Here is a 19558-nt window from a genome sequence, read left to right as displayed (position 1 = left end):
GGTAAAAATGACAACAGTGCAAAACTGCAAGCTAAACTGTGGTATAGAAAGAAGAGAGGTATAGCAGTATAGCATGAAATTGAAAAGCATACTACAATTTCAACAAGTTTCATGAAATTAAGTCAACAATTCCTATGGTATTTATCAACAAAGTGCCTGACTGGTAAACTCGAGTTTTACTATTATGATTATGAAAGATTAGTCTCAACTTTGGATTTTTCAACTAAATGCAAGTTTCCTTACACTTGTAGTTCCCCCTTTCATAGAATCACAGAATGTTTTGGGTTGGAAGGGACCTTAAAGATCATCCAGTCCCACCCCCTGCCCTGGGCAGGGACACCTCCCAGCAGACCAGGTTGCTCAAAGCCCCCTCCAACCTGGCCTTGAACCCCTCCAGGGATGGGGCAGCTACAGCTTCCCTGGGCAACCTGGGCCAGGCTCTCACCACCCTCACCATAAATGAAATCTTATATCCAATCTAAATCTACCCTCTTTCAGTTTTAAATCTTTCCTTTGAGCTGAGACAGATATAAAGAAATTAAGTAAATCAAATTTGGCCAGACAACAACAGAATTCATCGCCGCTTACAGCAGCAGCATCATTTTACCATGGAAAATTGATTTTGACAACTTCCTGTTCCCACCCAAGAAGAACAGCTCTTGATAATTATATTAATCACAGCTCAATGTCACATACAATATCACTGCCTATGTTTTAACAAGAGGATTTTGCATGATTACATACAACAATTACTGCTTTGGAAACTGATACAAAGAACAAGTCTCAAAAACTCAACATTCCACTGTAGCTCTCCCTATAGAAACTGATGGGGTTTTGTGAAGGTCCACCTGCAGCTTTTCTATGTCAACTTTTTTTTCATATGTCAGCCTGACAATATAAATGAAGATTTAAGAATTTACTCCAATTAAAAAAAAAAAATAACCTCAAGAAAAACTGATTAACCTTTTCTAGTCATGAGCAACCAGAGCTACCAAGTATTATCTTGAACAGAAGTTACACACTGTTGCTTTTAAGAGTCAGAGACTGTTTTGACATCAACTAATTAAGATTTGTAACCTGCTGGCCCTTTTAATCAGAACTACTTAAAATTAAAATTTTGGAGGAATGTACAAAATCAAACTTTCACTTTTTGCTTGAAGCGTCTACCTCAGATCATAAAAAGAATCCTGTCAAGGAAGTATCAACGGAAAAATCTGGACCACTTTCACAATTTTAGAAAACTCTGTTCAAAACACTCGGAAATACAGATCGCTTAACATTTGGGTAAATACAACTGATGCACAGACAGATGTCCACATCACTTCCACAACCTGCCCCACTTTTTTCAGTCTCTTCAGCCTAAGAATATACTTCAGCCAGCCCCCCAATTGAGAGGATGAATTAGGTGCACTTCAGGAGATACTTCATGAGTAGTCCCACATCAGTAGGAGCTGGAAAACTATTACTAAGCAATCTGCTCTTTTAAGCATTTCATTCAGGAGTGCCCTAATGCACCAGAGAAACTAGTTTTACTGGTATTCAGTTTCACAAGGAATTACCACCATATTTTGATTAACAAGTTCTCTTCACCCTTCCTTTCTTGCAAAATTAGATTGTGATAAAATACCACCACCTGTCATCAGACACTGTGTCTCTCTTACCTTTGAAGTCAACTTCTCCATTTCCATCTGTGTCAAATATATCTATTACTCGCTGCACTAATGGGTTCTGTTGCAATTCAGGTAAAGACATGAACTCTTCCACGCTCAAAGAACCAGAGTTGTCCAAATCGAGCTTCTTAAATCTCTTTCCTAGTCGTTTTATCTCATCAGCATCAACTGAAAGGAAAAAAACACACACATCTATTCTCAGAGATGCTTCAGTAAACCCTTTGCCGGTTAAATACAGTGCACATTTCTCCATTGCTTTCCTACCAGGATTTCTGCTACTTTATTACAACTATTAAACACTCTCATGGAAGATTATAAAGATAATGTCAAATTCTGAAGACAAACACAAGCCTTTTCATTTTATTTTAAATAAACCTTACCTTTTTTCCTCCCCGCACCAGCCATAATACAGTTAGCCTTGTGACTCACTCAATACCACATGCTGACACAACATTTTTGAGGATTGAGGGTGCTTAGCTAGTTCTTAGTCAGACAGCTCTTATAAATACCAGCTATGAAGAAATTAAAGAAGAGACCGCGTATCCTTTGAAGGAGCCAGCATTACGTTGCCACAAGACTAACCTAAATCAGTTAGAAAGACAATTATATTAGTAAATGTATTAGCCAAACTAGTGCTTCTTCAGCCCAGCTAACGTAAGAGATCTCCTGTGATACAGGCCGGGTTAAGCAGGTTAACGCAGTCCTGCTGTTGACCAGTTATCACTGACCTACTCACAACATCACCCAGACAGACCTAAGATATTTTTTTCCCCTCCATCTCAGACAGAAAATAGCCATGACCTGCATACATCTATTTTATTTTTTATCCCAGAAATTAAAGCAGACTCAGGATCTGCAGCAGGACCGCTTCATCTGTCCTCTTCAAATTTATAGACATTCTCAATTAAAGCGTATACCTAATCCCCTACTTCACACCTTGGATTTTGCCAGGAATAGACTAAATCTGTGAATCCATAGAAATGACCAAAAAGAAATCTTGTACGCTGTTAGTGCTGAAAAGCTTGAAACATTTTCCCCGTAACAATCTGCGAACTCCCTATCAGCAGCATGATTTACGAGACCAAAGTTAGTTCACAAATGGCTCACCATGTTTGGGTATGAAGGAGGAACCGAGGTTCTTGGGAAGTCCTAGAAAGTGGCCAGCACACAGCAAACCACAGCAAACAGATCTTGCACAACTTGGAGCTTTCAAATTCCCCAGACTGATTTATTTCCTGATGTGACCTGTCTCCTCCGCATTTCTTAGTGTGCTCTCTATTTAGTGTGCTTTCTCCAAGAGTAAAATAAATTATTTTTTAGCTGCTACAAGGCACAGACATACCCCCTGATCCACTTTACATCACATTAATACCTTCTTAGGCTTGTGTAAAAGCACAGCATAAAAACTAACAGCACTTAGTCTTTCCGGTACGTAAGGTTAAGGTCAGCCGAGATGCAGAGCTTTATGTCTGGAAATTGCAGCCGATTCAGAGGTGAGATCCTCTACCAAAGCAGTAACAAACTTCCACTTCAGTTTCCTGCTCTGCCTGCCTAAGAACCAACCAGACACAAATCTAGAGATACACACAACTGCAGTATTACAGAATAAAAAGGGAGAGAGCACACCAGAAGTCCAGAAGCACAAAATTATCTTCTGCCTGAATAGTGAATTCTGATGTTCTGCAGTTAGTCCCTCTCGGTAACTGCTTGCAGCTAAAGAGAGAGAGGGCAAAAAAACGGTTGATACTCCCAGAACAATCTTCCCTTTGCTGTGCCAGCAAGCGACAGATCTGAGCCTGCCTCTAGGGCTCTACAAATAAGGCTAAAACAGCATTTGCAGAGGCTGAAAGTAGTTTCCTCAGTTTCCAGTATGCAATTTGGCATTTCAATTCGTTAGATTCTCGCCCGCAGTAAAGCCACGTTGTTTTTTCCACCAGTTTCTGCGGAAGCCTAGGACACGCTGGAAGGTGTGCCCTTCACAGCAGGACGCAGCAGCGCAGCATCAAGAACGCGTCAGCGCCAACACAGCTCCGCAGAAACACCCCTCTGGGTCCCGCGGAAGGAGTCCTGTCACCATACGGTAAGTTCCATGGACAACATTACCACCAGACTAAAATAAGACAGTATTAAAAGAGAATTAAAAGCAGAGCTCCGCTGGCAATTAGCCAAAATAGTCGCTTATGAATTCTGCTCTACAAAATGCTGCTTCTCACCAATATACTGAAGGTTATTTGGCAGCTCTTGGCTTCTGTCCGCAGAAACTCCTCGGTCTCTGCTTCCTCAAAATCTTAGAGCTGTAAATGATGTCGGTGATGGAGATGGTAGGCACAGCTCTACCCTCCCTCCCTGCCCTGCTGCCCTCAGGTTATCACACCCGCAGTTTAATGCAAAGCCAGCCCCTCAGCAAGCTGGTAACACGGGAATCTCCTGTTTAGGGCAAGTTCTACTCCAGATTTGCAACTCAGAAAATTAATATCCTAAAAAAACCCCCCAAAACCCTCACAGCATAAACATTTGAAAAAGTAGAAAACCATTAAGCATGACATGTCACACTGCATACATAAACACACTTTCCAATGGAAAATGAAGCTGTGAATAGACATAATTTATACCTATATTACAATCATGTATACAAGGACTTGTCCAGCCATAACACCAGTCTATTTTTATTAGTCAATGTTTAAAATGATATCCTGCTCCAACCACAACCCTCTTACTTCCTCTCCTGTACTCGGAAATCACAACATCTTTCAAGTAACTGGTCATTATTTTGTTAAGACAAATCCCTCACAAATGATCTATTTTTGAAATCAGAAGTTTGCAATTGCATCTAGAACTCATCCTGGGAAACCTTAAAACAAGGTCTGTGAGGGTTACCATTAAAACTATCTCCTACTGGAAAAAACAAGAATAAAAAAAAGATGAATTACTTCTTTTAAAAAATTAACTGAACTTTAAAGCAATTAAATAACAAATTGAAAGTACTATCTATAGCATATATAATGCCCTGTCAACCTGTAACCAGATCAGTGAAATCTCACTTCCAGTATTAATAGAAGGACTAGCACTGACTAAAATTGAAAGATTAAAGCCTCCGAAGCAACCTGAAATACTTCGTAGTTCTGTACTTTCACAAAAATGACAGCAGAGAAAAAAGAAAGCAGCACTAACACAGCTGGATCTCTTCTCCCTTCCACACACACTGATGAGTTAATGAACGGCAAGTTTTGAAACATTTCTAACTCACACTTAAGAAAACACTAAGAATGAGAACACAGCAATGACATTTTTACAGCTGAAGATGGAAAGAGAGAGAAGGCTGAGCCAGGACTGAGGACCAGCAGTCACTACCGAGCATCATTTCTCAGAAGCCCAAAATCTTACTTCATTATTCCAGTCCATTTCCTGGTTCGGGAGCTAATGACCAGAATGTTTCCTCACAAATATCTAAGCAAAGGTTGGAAGTGAGACACAGAGTTGTGCTATGGAGCAGAGGTAACTCCCACATGTACAACTCAAAGACTGCTACACAGCTTTCAATTATTACAGCAGGCACAAGAGACAGAGAAGACCCACTCTGCCATCACACCGGCTGCTGAAGTAGAAAGAGAAAATCCTCCTCACAAGATGTGCTAAGAAAAACTGTTTCCAGAAAGGTATTTTATCTCGAGCTAATCTCTCTCTAGTGGGAACTACCAACATGAATTAAAAACTCAACATTTTATCAGCATGTTCAGAAACTGATCCACCACACACGATGTTTACAAGCGATGCTACAGTGAAAATACATGCTCTGCCATCACCTACTGTTCAGCTCGCCAGCCTTGCATTTGCAAATAGTCAGATACTTTTTCAGCCAGATACTAATTTACAAACTAGCAATGTTTAAGAGAAGATAAAGCGCCCAATTTATCTTTTTCTTTTGAAGATCATAGTCAAAGAGGTCAAGATTAGGGATGATAAAGACAAGAATCAGATGACAGGAAGGTGAAAAGGTTAGAGATGCACGTAAGATTATTTCTCAAGAATGTTTTTTTATGTTTTCCTGAACTGTAGGAAAGCAACAACCACCCGTATTATGAAATTAAGGAGCCTTCACTCTTAAAAAGCGTTAATTACTCTTCCTCCACACATACACGTGTCCAATTTGATAGCTCATAAGGCCAATTCCAGTTCACTTGCAATGGAGTCCAGGTGACCAGCAGCTTCTACTAGAAACGGGCATTACAAATTTCTCATTCTGAACCTTGAAACATTCAAGTGAAGAGTTTGCCTGCATTAGAGACCTGAGAGAGCTTCTACTCATGGGGGAAAAAAAAAAAAAAAAAAAAAAAGTCAAAGAACAGTACTAAAGAAATCAGTATCTCTGCCAAAAGCTGACCAAATATCAATTTCGACCAGTGTTTTGTTTCTGGCAATGGGCACACCGTGGATCATCCAGGGGGGAAAAAAAAAAAAAAAAAAAACAAGTCAAAGAACAGTACTAAAGAAATCAGTATCTCTGCCAAAAGCTGACCAAATATCAATTTCGACCAGTGTTTTGTTTCTGGCAATGGGCACACCGTGGATCAGAGCACTCGGAGGAGAAAAGAATGAAAAATCGAAGTAATTGCAGGAATAGGAAAAATTCCTTCAATAGTTCATGAGCATAAAAGTCTCTGTTTGTAATGAACAGATGTGGTTAAAACTCTATGAGAATTTATCTCGGAACCATTTCATTACTTCTTCCCTAAATCTATTGCAAGCACCTCGCCTACCTTTAAAATCCTTTCTACAAGATGAAATTTAAAAAGCTTATATACTTTTTAAGTCATCTTTCTGCAGCATCTTTGTCTTCATAAAATAGCTTTAAAAGTAAAATAAGAATACAAAGTAAGAGATGAATGCATTACAGCGTAAGCCTTATTTTAAGTTTGCACAGTTTTTGTCTATTCTTTCTTCCTTTAATTCAGTCGTCATTTCTGCTGATTCTCTCCACCTGGGCTGAACTTCAGTAAAAAACAGTAGGTTTTCTGTATTTGGGTTGTGGTGGTTTTCTTTATTTACTTTGAATCTTTAAAGGAAAACAGCAAACATTTATGTATAACAGCAAATTTCAAAAATATCCTATTCATTTTTTTATTCCTATTTCCTCCACAAATGTGCAAATACAACAGTCCTCATCTATGCTGGATGTGTCCCTTTTAGAAGGCTGCTCTTTTTTTTTTTTTTTTTTAAGTACTTAACAACAGACTGACTTTCTTAAAATTTCACATAGCTGTCGCTGAAGAACAGAGCGCTGAATTAAGTTTTCAGAGCTTGAACAAAATACTTCTTTTCCTTCCTCTCTAAAGGCTCCTTACAGGCAACCTTGTGCCCACACAAACATCCTGAAGCTCTAGCGGAACCGCAAGGGCCAGGATAGTTCAGGTACGGTGGAGGTTTCTGAAGGACTGATGGTGGCAGCAGCAGACAGAACTTCACAAGAGAAGCTCAGGAGACCAGGATGGAGATGAAAACACCAGGAAATCCAAGGAGGTCCAAGTCCGCAATGGTGTAAACAGGGTGATAACATCACTGAGCGAAATAAGGAGGCTCGAGCTTTGTTTACATCCTTTGAGGCAGAGTTTGCCTGTGACTCATCGCCGCGGGGAGCGTTCCTCTAACCTCAACTTAGCCTTTTTTGTGCTCTGCTCCCCAGCTGACGGGAGGCTCTGTGCTTCCTATGCTTTTCAGCAGAATCGGAAAGTATCCCGTCAGCTTGGCACCGACGCCGGAGCTCACAAACTTACTAACTGGCTAGAAATAATACCTGTTAAATGGTTTTCTTTAAAAGGCTTTGCTGGCAGCCCTGCAGAAACATCAACTTTTTCACTCTTCTAAAGCGTGCAGAGTTATTTATGTTTATTTAATAATCCATTTTGAATTTCATTCACCTTTTAACTAACACAAGGTAGGGTGTTTTTTTTTAAAGCAGTATCAGTATTAAGGATTTTTGGTTGAAGAGCTATCAGCATTTTCAAAAGATTCCTCTCTCATTCAATTATTAAAATTCTAGAGCCAACAATACCTGCTTCATATCTTGAATTCATTTGCATACATCTAAAAATGTGATGAATTAGGTCAAAATGCAAGGAGACCATGCTTCCAACAGCTTTGTAACTTCCATTTTAGAAAAGGAGCTTTACCTTTCAGCTGGACTCTGTAATATGTTGACATGCATTACTGAATACCCCACTCCTTTCCCCCAACACAGACCAGCAGATCCATGGTGTTTTAAAACACTTGTTTCTTTCAAGCTGTTGCTCCCATAACTGATGCTCAGATACTATTGCAAAAAGAATTATAATGGCAACTCAAAAAAGCTTCATTAAAAGCAGATCTCTGGATTGAAGTGTGCTCAATGTTAAAAAAAAATAATTTCAGAAGCATTTTTAATGGTATTTTTTCTAGTCAACATAAAGGTACATGGCTAGCTTCCTATTAATACAGCAGTCAAAACTAAAGAATGCCTTAAAAATACATAGATCTCTTGGACATCCACTACATTCAGTGATGTGCTAGGAGGCTAATTGCTTATGTATTCAGAAGTGCTGTGTATCCATTGCTGCAGAGTGCACAACGCAGGCACCTCCAAAGCTTCAAGCAATCCTGCTTCAGCAGGAGAGTTGGACAAGATGGTCTCTATGGTCCCTTCCAACTCTAAAAATTCAGTGAAATTCAGTGAAAGCACACAAACCTTAGAAAAGCTGTACGTCTCTCAGCAAAGAGGTGAAATCAAAGTGTTTACCTAAATGTTTAAACCTGTATCTAAAAGGTTGGCTTTTTGGATACTGTTAAAATACTGGCTCAAAGTTATAACTAACAAAAACCAGACCAGAGTGTGGTCACAGAGAACCTAGTTTCCATGTATTTCTCAAATATGAGACCATTATAAACAAGAATATTGCTAAGGTATCAGAAAAACAGATTTTTGCAAATAAAACATGTTCTGAAATTTATTTTAAAGTGCTCCCAGGTTAAAAAAAAAAAATTTTTTTCCTCCCATAAGAATGGATTGCAGAGATCTCAAAATAAAACAGACCTTCAGCAAAAGCTCTCACCTCTATCTACAGTCTGGTCTGATTCAGGAATATAATGTTTCAGAGTAGCAACCAAGACAGCCATTTCAGTCTTGGAGATCCAATTTCAAAAAGATGACGCCCTTGAGAACACATTCAGCCACTTGTCTTGTATACGCTTACGCGCAGCTGGCCTAATCCTTTGCATGACTTCAGATGTGTCAATTACAATGGCCCAACTTAGAAAAGAGGTACTCGTCTCCTTTCTCCTAAAACCAAAACATACTACAAACTACTGCTTATATTATAAGATGCTATAAACTATTTTCTACTATATTATCAAATATGGTTTACTATACTATAAGATCGTTTTCTTCACAGCTTGTTGCCATGATAAAATTTTCTTATGGATGATTTGCCATAGCTTGGCTGGCATCAAATCTTCACCGTGTAAAACAGCACTAGATTTTCAGTAATTTCTCAGACACAGCACAGCTGAGAAGGATTCCTTAGAAGAATATGGTTTTCTAACAACACTAATTCACTCACTGAAAAGAACCGATGTTATAAAATGAAGGGTATTCAGAACATTCTTGACTATTTAATGGTGTGCGTCCTCCGCACAGTATCTTGAACTTGCTTCCTGTAACTGCTAACTTCAAAACAAAATTATTCTTATAAAACGACGCACCAAAATAGCGACTGCAGTGCCAGGCAGAGGTAACAACCCAATGCCACCGGGCTGGCACTCTGACACTCTCCCAGAAGTCTAACCATTCAAAATCCTTACCAAATGGTTTTCAAGAACACTGGCTGGTGTTGCCCTGCAAAGCTTTCGTCCTGTCAGTGGTAACGGCTTGGAAGCTGCACAAATATTTAACAGTTGAAGAACAAGATGTGTATCGTCTTAGTGGACTTATTCACAGATGTGCTACTGTACGCATCTGTGCCCCCAAAAAACCCCACTTTCAGGATATTCAAGCATCCAGAATCTTTAAACACAATGGAATCATTCCAGTGATTAGGCACAATCAAGCAAAGGGATGTCTGTAATTACTGCATGTAATATAGTGTGTAGTTACGTTGCCCCCAAAGAAGCAGCTGACTCTCTCTCTACTGGGAGAAGGACCATCAAAGCTTCAAAGCTTTAATCATGCAAAACCTCAGACGTACAGGATGATATCCTCAACATAGAGTTTAACCACAGAATATAATGCAGAAATCTTCTCTTTCTCTGCAATAAAAGGGGGCAAACAAGCTCAGTAATACACCTTTATGTTGGCAGTTGCTACCGATGAATATCACCTGTCCTAGAATCCAGTTAAGGACAGCAATACACTCTGGCAGAGACATATCTACTTAAAAAAAATGAAGCAATCTTCAGAAGTCAGTTTATCCCTAAGGAAAACCTGACCAATGGAGCATAGCCTAAGATTGATATGCATGATTCAGGAAAAGACTACTGAAGTGTTCAGCAAATACAAAACTTCCACCCACATATCCATATTTAACAAAATATACACTGAAAGCATAAAAGCATAGCAGTGCCGTGGGTAAGATTCTCAAGTGTTTACAAACTGATGACTCACATTATAACTCATTTGGACATGTGCATTAGACATAGAGGACTTGCAAATTACTAGCTAAGGCTTCATTTTTCTGGAAAATGGAAAACATTTAGAAAAAGATTCTGCCATGATTATTTATTGTATGTTACTGCTTTGACTTAGGCGAGCTGGAATTCAGCTACGACCAGCACTGTGAAAGCAATCTAGAAGACAGTCCCTGTCTTGAATTTATTATCCTGTTTAAAACAAGGTCTGATTCACTGAAGATGAAGAATTTTATCAAGCAGTCCATATGTACATACCCAGGTCTACGCATGACTTAGCAGTGAAGAAAAATATTCAAGTGAAAAAATAGTTAAAAATAAGTACTTTTAGTGTAACACCACAGGGATGCTTCACAAGACAATCTCTTCTTTGGTCAGCTTCAGGCAAGAAATACTTTGGTATTTTCACAGGTTAGACTAACCCCGTGAGATGGAGCAATGAATTTTATGCTCGCGTGGCCAAAAGCGAGTAACACCAAGTGGCTTCTCACCTAAATGCCTGGTTGCAAGAATACACAGGAAAAAAAAAAATGCCTTTTCAGCCTCAACCTCTCTTTCCTCTGAGGGTGCAAAGGCAGCTCAGGCAACGTACTTCAACTCCTAACACAGCACAGGCTGCACCACACGCTGCTCCGCATCTCAGAGACACTGCCACCGCTGTAAAAGCCCCACCAGTTGAACTACCAGTTCTAAGGCTTCACTGTACACACATCTTAACTAGCATAAGTTTGTTTCATACTGTAATAGAAAAATTGAAAAAAAAAAAATCTTTATATGTGATTTTTTTTAAAGATAGATTGTAAAATCAAAAATATTTTTTCCAAAGGTAGCCCTTTTACCTTTTAATTTCACTCTTTTGGTTACTATATACACCGCACAATTTTTCAAGCAATAAACACATACATAGAAGTTGTACAACTCATACAACTCAGATTAGCCTCTCTAACAATATCATGTAGGAATTTAGAAACTTACAGTGCGAGCACATTTCCAACGGGTAGCTTGCCTCATTTCCCTGAAACACAAAAACAGAACAAAGTTACAATTATTCCCAAATTAGCTTAGAGGAACTATATTAAGTTTCAGCACTGTGAAGATCTCGGGCAATACAAGTTACAGGGTTATTAAGAAAAAATTATGTACATATATTAAACCAAACAACCACGGGCCATGTTTTATTTTGACAGGTCTATGTCACCACAACATACAAATAAATAAAAACAACATTGATAGGTTTCCCCTGATGAGAATTCCCACGAACATACCAGCAGTCCACACAATAAGAACTTCAGTCCCACATTCTAAACTCCAAAACCCAACCTCACTACTTACAAATGGTGCAAATGCTACTTTTCAAGTCAAAACAGTATTCAATTTTCAAGACTTCACATTATCTTCTTACCATTTTATTTTACACACAGAAACAGACATGCCCTTATGAATTACCACGACAAACCTTATACAATTAGCCTAAGAAAATCAGAGCGCGTTTTCTCCCCAGAGCCACCTGCCCACTCACCCCCAAAAAAGGTCTCACACAGGAAGAGGGATGCAAAAAAAGTGGTTGACGAGACACCAAATTCCGATGTAACAGCTTTACATTTAAATACTTTTGTAAAGCACTATGTTAGTATGTTCTTGTTTTGTAGCTGAATGGAAAGTTAAACTAAGATTTTAAATCCTGGCTGCACTGCAACAGCCATAGCAAGAAAAATTAACTTTGAGCACACAGTCACTTTGAACCTGCACAGACTGAAATCCACAACTAGTGCAACGTGAACGCCAAAAGACACTAAAATTATAAGTTGGTATTTTTTTCCCCAATGCTTCATTTTGAGCCAGAGAAGATCCCAATACACACATGCTTAATATTTTTTCACAACGAGCCAGCAAAGGAGTGACCAGGTAACTGAAGAGATTCATAACCAAGCATTTTCAAAAAATTCTTTTTAAGGGAGTGTTTTATACCAAACGAAACATATTTAAGATGAATCTAAGACACGTTCTATTCAGCAGTGTTTCTCTTATGGTGTGGAGCGTGAGGAATTCCATAGCTGAGTACTTGCACAGAAAGACTAATCAGAATTATACAAATTCAACAGAAATACAGAGATTACTTGACAGAATAAAAAAAAAAGTAAACAAACAAAAAAAGCACCAGTGAAAACCAGAAGAACTCCATTTAGCCTGGAAGCACACGATTATGCTTCCTAATATGGACAGAAAGGGGCAGAACAAACATCTCATGAATCTAAACATGTCTGAGAGGAGATGTGTTGTTGGTGGGAGGGGGGTGTGTGTGTGTGGGTTTTATTTTTTACCTCTGGAACACATTCACTTTGCTTAACCCCCAGAATCCACAAGCTCTCTTACTTCTTTAAAAAAGTTAAGATACTTGTTTTATAAGCAGAGCAGCAAAAGATACGGCTTTCACGTCTTCCCCAATGTCTACTTACAGCAAGACAAAGTGGCAGAACAGAAATCCTGAAAACCTCAGGGGAAACTTACTCCGCTATGGCAGGGAACCCAGGAGCACAGCACCACATGGAAAATATCGGACGGAACCCAATCAAAGTCTCAGAAAAAAACAGCGAAGACCAAAACAGGTAGTGAAAGCTTCGTATATTTACATGAATATAAAAAGGTGGGGGGTTTAAAATGGGGGAAAGCAGAATTTTGAAACAAGAGGAAACAGGAACCAGGGGATCCAGCTAGGCTGCTCAAGATACGAGGTCATGAAGAGGCAAGAAAAACACCAGACTGGAAGGCTGCAAATCAAAGGAGAAAGTTGAATTAAAACCAGCGCACTTAAGCAGATGCACACACAAATATACCATCATAATTACATTAGAAGACTGTTCTGCGCATTTACATCCTTGTTCAGGTGTTGGGAGAAAGTTAAATTTCCAGTACAAGCTACCAAAATCAATCTGCCTAAAGAAGCATAAAATGCTTCTGAAAATAGAGAGGAAAACTTAAAAAAAGGGGATTAACTTTTTTCAGTTCATGAACTGAGTAAGTGTAATGTTTATAAGGAGTCTTACTATGCATCTAGATGCACATGCTAAGCCATAATCAAGCTATCTACGGGAAGCAGCCTAAAAAAAAATAATATTTGGAGAGCAGAGAAAAAAACTGAATAAACTTCAGCTTAGTTTTTCTGTGAAACAGTTACTGCTAAAAAAGAAATGTTAAGAATACTTACCTATCCAGGACGGGAACTTGGAAAACTACAAAAAATGAGAAAAATCTAGTAAACGACAACGTAAAAATTACACAATTATTCAAGATCAGCTACATAATATTTAAACAAGGCATTTTAAAAAAGTAGTTACCTGCTACTGACATGCTGAACGTTCATCTTCACAGGAGATTCCAAAAGTCTCTTAGGTTTTTCAAAGATTTTAATCCTTTTTTTTTTTTCTTCTCTTTTTGGTACAAATAAATGTCCAAGCTACTCATTCCAAGATTCCTGTTTGCACAGCCATGACCTGGACAAACACAAAGGCGTTCTTCTCTACCAAAGACCTGATCCTCAGAGATGAAGGTTAATGATACGGTCTTGAGGTCAGGCATTTTTCTTCACATTCTGGACAGCAGTACAAAAATGTCCCCACATACCATCAGTATGTGTAAGAGATAGAATATAAGCCCTGAAACTCAAGTGCTAAGCAGGTTGGGTATTTTCTTGCTTAGTTTAAGAATAGGTAGGGAATAAGACAGAATGTCTAGAGCTACATCCACATTAACGTGTTATGAAAAACAGCTGGGAGGGAAGCACAGCTGTGAAATTTCATAAAGTATCAAATGAACACCTTTAAGAAAAAAAATAATAAATCAGGTACACATTTTCATCTGTATAGTTTTAATGCAAAGAATTACCAAAGTTTAACACCAGGACTGGGTAGCACTCTAAAGAACGCTGGAAAATATCACTTTCCACTAGCAGAAAATTTGACAGCTACTGCAAAAGGTCATCATAAGCCTTATACAGCAAAGTAACACTGCATTTATATATATTTTTATTTTATAGTTTTAAGGTATTGATATTCATTTATAAAGACACAAGTCACTGTAAAATCTCCAAACAGCACGTCATTTCACCTCTGATGAAATGTGTAGAGTAACAAGGTTCTTATACAACTCTTAAGATTGCCAACTTAAAAAACTCATTATAATATTAGTATTTCCTGCCAGATATATATTTAGCATACCTCACATGAAGTGAAAATATCCTCTCATAGACACCATATCAGCACATTTAGAAACAAGTGACACGTGGTTTGTTGGAGAAACGCAGCACCAACACTCCACACCGCAGTCACTTGGCACCTACGCCTCCTGCAAAACCTGCTTTCTTCGGTGGCATCTGGGCATCACTGCTGTACTGCTGGAGTTCAGCTCTTCTCTCTCCAGACCTAAACCCAGAACTTCAGTGGCTGGACAACAACCAATATTCTGAATAACCTCATCCATTTAGAATATTCCTAAAATTTGTTTTGGATGCTGTTAGATCCATACAAGCTAATTTCTGGTTAAACAGCAGCAAAATCATGACTTATAGACAGAAACAATTACAGATCAAGGAACAGTCCAGAGTCTACTAACAGAAGGCTGACCAAATTCTGAATACTGCAAAAATATCAGTTTACTAGAGAGGGGTCAAAACATGTCACCAAAGTATTTCAGAAGATCATATGACATGTAGTTTGCCCCCTTAAGAATAAAAATGTTCTTTGCAATTTTATTCTCTACTTATTATTCTCCTTTTCTCTCCTTTCAGCAGCTGTGCCTTTTTACTGATTAAGGGTAACCTAAAGTAAAAAGACTTTAGTCTTTTTTTCTCCTGTAGATTTTTCCATTAAAATGTGTTTCTTGATTCCTCTTTCTTTGGCAGTTACTTCAAATACAAATCGTTCTCTCTTCTTAAGATCAGCTTTACACAGGATCCTCCAAGGTAGGATAGTTAAGAGCAATTATCTTGACAAGTTTCCTCTTAGCAAAAGACACGAAGAGCTGTGGATAGAAAATAAAAAAGGGAAATTTGCAATTAGCTAAATTAGCAGCAGAATCTAAATTCTTAGCTGAAGTTGTTTACACAAAACAGCTTGTATGCATTAAGACATCAGACTGCAAAATAGTTCTTCAGCATATATGAGCAGAACACACTTTCTAGCTCTGTTTTACTTTTCTGCATGATGTACATCTTTTTGTGGATAGTTCAGAGACTTAGTGTCAGCCTTCAATTAGTTTACTGCTTTTATAAAAGCAGAAAAAGTGTTTAAATGCCAGCCACCCACGATGTTAGCTTAGGACTTATCCCAAATTTAGTCCTCAGAAGGTGGTGCGTGAGGGACTACAAATACAAATGAAATCCTGGAACGGTTTAAAAGTTAGATTGTTTCAAAGCTTTTGATTTGTTTCCGCATGCAGACAAAGAATTAATTCAACGAGTGGCAAGAGCAGTCTCCTAAGATCTCTTTAGTACATGTACAGGAGTAAATCTGAGATTTACTACAATTTCTGCAGCAATATAGAAAAATGTGTAATAAGGTCATGTTTGTTCTAGGTGGCCTTATACGTGTAAACTGCCTTGACACCACAGTTACACCTTTGTGCCAAAGCTCCCCACAGAAACGGAACATCACTAGTGTTTCTGCATCTGTTTTGGATGCGTGGGCCCATCATGGGGTGTTGTCGACACGCTACATGTTCTGCTTCCTCAATTTGCTCCTGCACCAATTACTAAATATCTTTGTTATCACCAGAAGCAAACTGTTTTGTGCAAGGGAAACTGTTAATCGTGTCTGCTGGGGGTCAGAAATAGGGATTATCAAGATAATCAAATTCAATTCTCAAGTTACACAAAAAGCTGTTTTCCATCATCCACTACTACAAGTAAAAAAGACTGGGAGTGCTAAGAGAGAAGCTGGCAGAGGCTGGCAGGCAGTACTTAAGAAGAGTCTACTCAAAAGACCCTTCCTCCTTCACAAACACACAAAATGCTTCTCTATCTTTTCTCATTCTACTCCATACCACCAAAATGAACAATTAATGAAAATTACCTGTTGCAGAGCATTCTTGTTCTTCCTCCTTGTCCTCCTTCAAGCTTATTTTCCACGTATGGCCATTTTCATAAAGTTTTAATAATGAAGAAATACCAGCTTGGTGAAGAGAAGTTTAGGTTTGTTTTGGTGGGGTTTTTTTTAATTATCACTGTTAAAGAAGTTACTAGTTAGTTTGGCTGCCACAGGTTGGCACTGATTTCTTCACCAACAACCACCAGCCAAGCTGGCAAACTAAAGAGGATGCTATTTGTTATCAAGGCTCCAAAAACTTTTGCATGAAAAGAATACGCCATATAGACACATCCACAGTGGTTTAAATATTTGTTAAAATGAATTTCAGACAAAGCCCAGGAAGCTTTAAGCCACTTTAACATTTGAATTTCTCAATTAAATGCTGGTCACAAAAATATACAAGATCTCACCTACTGTAATTTGTACATTTCATATGTGACTTACTGGCGCAATTAGAGGCTAAAAGAAGTTAACAGAGCACAGATGAAAGACATACCCAAAGCTTCTGTAGACACCACAACAAATATGGCTTAAAACAAGACAAACAGGAATAAGGTTTTGACTGGAAAAAAGGAGCAAGAAAAACACCTTCATCTACTCCGTTCAGAAACAAGTGTTAATCTACTTGCTTTTTTTTGTTGTTAAATCTGGTTAGAAGAAAACAAAACACCCTCCTCAAACAAACTACTCAACACAGAAGTTGTATCTTAGCCTGAGAGGAGCTCATGAATCAAGAAAAAACACGTTCCTGATTATCTTCCAGTATATTTAACAGAAATATCTAATTTCTACACTACAAACAGAAACATGTAAAGGAGACGACACAGATAGGATTGCTAGGGAATTTGGCATTTCTGCTTGACAGAGTAATTAAGTTATCTTTTAGGCTTTTAATTGCAGCCACTAAAAGAAATTCACTTAAAACTGAAATATCACAACACAGTTACTCAACCTCAATACAAGAGAGATATGGAGGTGCTGGAGCGAGTGCAGAGGAGGGCAATGAAGCTGGTGAAGGGCCTGGAGCATCAATTTTATGAAGAGCGGTTGAAGGAGCTGGGACTGAGGAAGAGGAGGCTGAGGGGAGACCTCATCACCCTCTACAACTACTTGAAAGGACACTGTAGAGAGGTTGGTGCTGGTCTCTTCTCGCAGGTAATTATGGCAGAACGAGAGGGAACGGCTTCAAGCTCCAACAGGGTAGGTTTAGACTGAACATTAGGAAAGAATTTTTCACAGGAAGAGTGGTCAGACACTGGAACAGGCTGCCCAGGGAGGTGGTTGAGTCCCCCATTCCTGAATGTGTTTAAGAGTCGTTTAGATGTGGTGTTGGGGGATATGGTGTAGGGGAGAACTTTGTAGAGTAGGGTAGATGGTTGGACTCGATGATCCCAAGGGTCTCTTCCAACCTAAATGATTCTATGATTCTTTAAATTAAGAGATGATAATAGTGCAAACTGACTGCCAAAATTTAGAAATTAACATTTAAAACAACAAAGCAAGTACTTAGTAGTTGCTTTGCATAAAAGTATTCCAGGCACACAGTGCAAACTCCCTCAAATACCAGCTCCTTGGAATTAGCAGCTCTCAAGTACAAGACTTCTTTTCAAGTACTAAGAAAATAAATCTATCTCTGAGGTCCTAATGATAATACTAATGTTGAGTCAGACATTGTGATGCAAAAGAATTAAGCAAAGCCAAGAAATTAGAGGGCATTAAATAAGAAGACATGCAGAAGTTCAAGCAACTTAAGAACAGTGACAATTTCACTGTTGACCCCAAATTCTCAACCTAATTTCTAACATCATGACCCACAGAGGGAATTAAAGAAATGCTTTAAAATGCCTGACACCTGCCTCACGTTCAGTAAGTTCCAAAATTAAATATGTTCTAGCAGTATGCTGTACCACACCTCCCAATCTTACCTTATTTTTCTAGGCCATCAATAAATCCATTCACTCTTCTGAGGGGCAGCCTAATTCCTTGCCCCTCTAATCCTGAAGCTAAAATTGTACGACAGCAGTTTAAGATGCAAGACTTCCAAGCTGAATCCAACTAAGACGACAATTTATTGAACCTTCACAATTACACAATTTTCATAACCTCTGCTCTGATTATGCCCCAACTCAATTTTGTAACCAAAGCTGTGGAAGAGTCCTGCAACATATTTCACAGTCATCATCTTGTCTGGCCAAAAGTCCAATACAGTGATCTGAAAGCTGGAAACCATCTCATTCCTCCTCTGGCATTCAGATTGTTAAATCTGGGCACCTTTGTTACCCTTTGGTGTTAACATTCAGTTGTCCACATGTGCTATAGAAGGAATTAAACAGGTTACAAATGGGAAAGGAATTCTTAGAGGGTACCCAGAAAAGCAAGGGATTACAGAAGAACAAGAAGGAAAGAAAAGGCAAGGAAGAAAAACAAAGCAGCAGCAGTAATGATATGAGGTAAGCAGCACAAACCACAAGTGTGAGTAAAAGACTTGGATATTTAGTTGGTACTTCAGAGTTGTGCTCTCCTGCTCTTCTTTCAGTAAAACTTCCCATTAAAATTGATAATTTTTATTCTTAACAAAACTCTAGAATTGCTATCGTATACTGAATATATAGAACGGCGCCAGTCATGAAAGAAACAGATAATATGGTCTTTACCAAATAAAACTTGGGAAGTCATGTTAGCAAATGAATAAATACCATTCTTATGGAAGAGTATCTACCCTTTGTTTCTTTGATTCTTTAACGAACCAGAAACACAGTGCATATTATACTTATTTTCTCCTGGACCCTTGAACACAAGATGTATCTACAAAAATACACTATGAAATTTATATACCGACTTTAAATCTTGGTACTCATCTAGTGCTTCCTAAGAGCTGTTAAGATTTCCCTAGGTATACAGAGATAAGAAATGGATTCAACATCCACCAAGTTCTAGGAAGCACCCCATATATTAAAAAAAAACCAACAAACAAACAACCTATACTTGAACTTGCTTTTAAGTTATTCCAAGTGGTTTTGGGACACATTTGCTTTCCCAACCATGACTGTTGGTCATTGGAAAAACCCATAAAGCATGAGGAAAAAAAATTACAGGAATGCTATTTATTCTAGTACAAGAATTTATTTTATTTAGGGATTTCTCTGATGATCTTTA

At 38.5% G+C, this 19558-nt stretch overlaps 1 protein-coding gene and 1 long non-coding RNA gene across 2 annotated transcripts in view; both read right to left on the bottom strand.

Annotated features, from left to right (window-relative positions):
- PPP3R1 (protein phosphatase 3 regulatory subunit B, alpha) overlaps positions 1-19558 on the bottom strand; it is a 42103-nt gene that overhangs the window by 5803 nt on the left and 16742 nt on the right. The window contains exons 2-3 of the mRNA XM_014964587.1: positions 11298-11337; positions 1662-1838 (exon numbers count right to left, since the gene is read on the bottom strand). Coding sequence (XP_014820073.1) covers positions 1662-1838; positions 11298-11337 — 217 coding nt within the window. The remainder of the gene's footprint in view (positions 1-1661; positions 1839-11297; positions 11338-19558) is intronic.
- Positions 12930-17413, bottom strand: LOC106901694. Its single transcript, XR_001414365.1, has 4 exons — positions 16388-17413; positions 13658-15338; positions 13528-13552; positions 12930-13090 (listed from the first exon to the last, which is right to left on the bottom strand). It is a non-coding gene; the product is annotated as an uncharacterized LOC106901694 (long non-coding RNA).

The sequence above is a fragment of the Calidris pugnax genome, unplaced genomic scaffold, assembly GCF_001431845.1.
Source record: "Calidris pugnax isolate Ruff unplaced genomic scaffold, ASM143184v1 scaffold219, whole genome shotgun sequence".
Taxonomy (NCBI): Eukaryota; Metazoa; Chordata; class Aves; order Charadriiformes; family Scolopacidae; genus Calidris; species Calidris pugnax.
The sequence above is the reverse complement of the archived record's forward strand: the minus strand, read 5'-3'. Positions and strand labels throughout refer to the sequence as shown.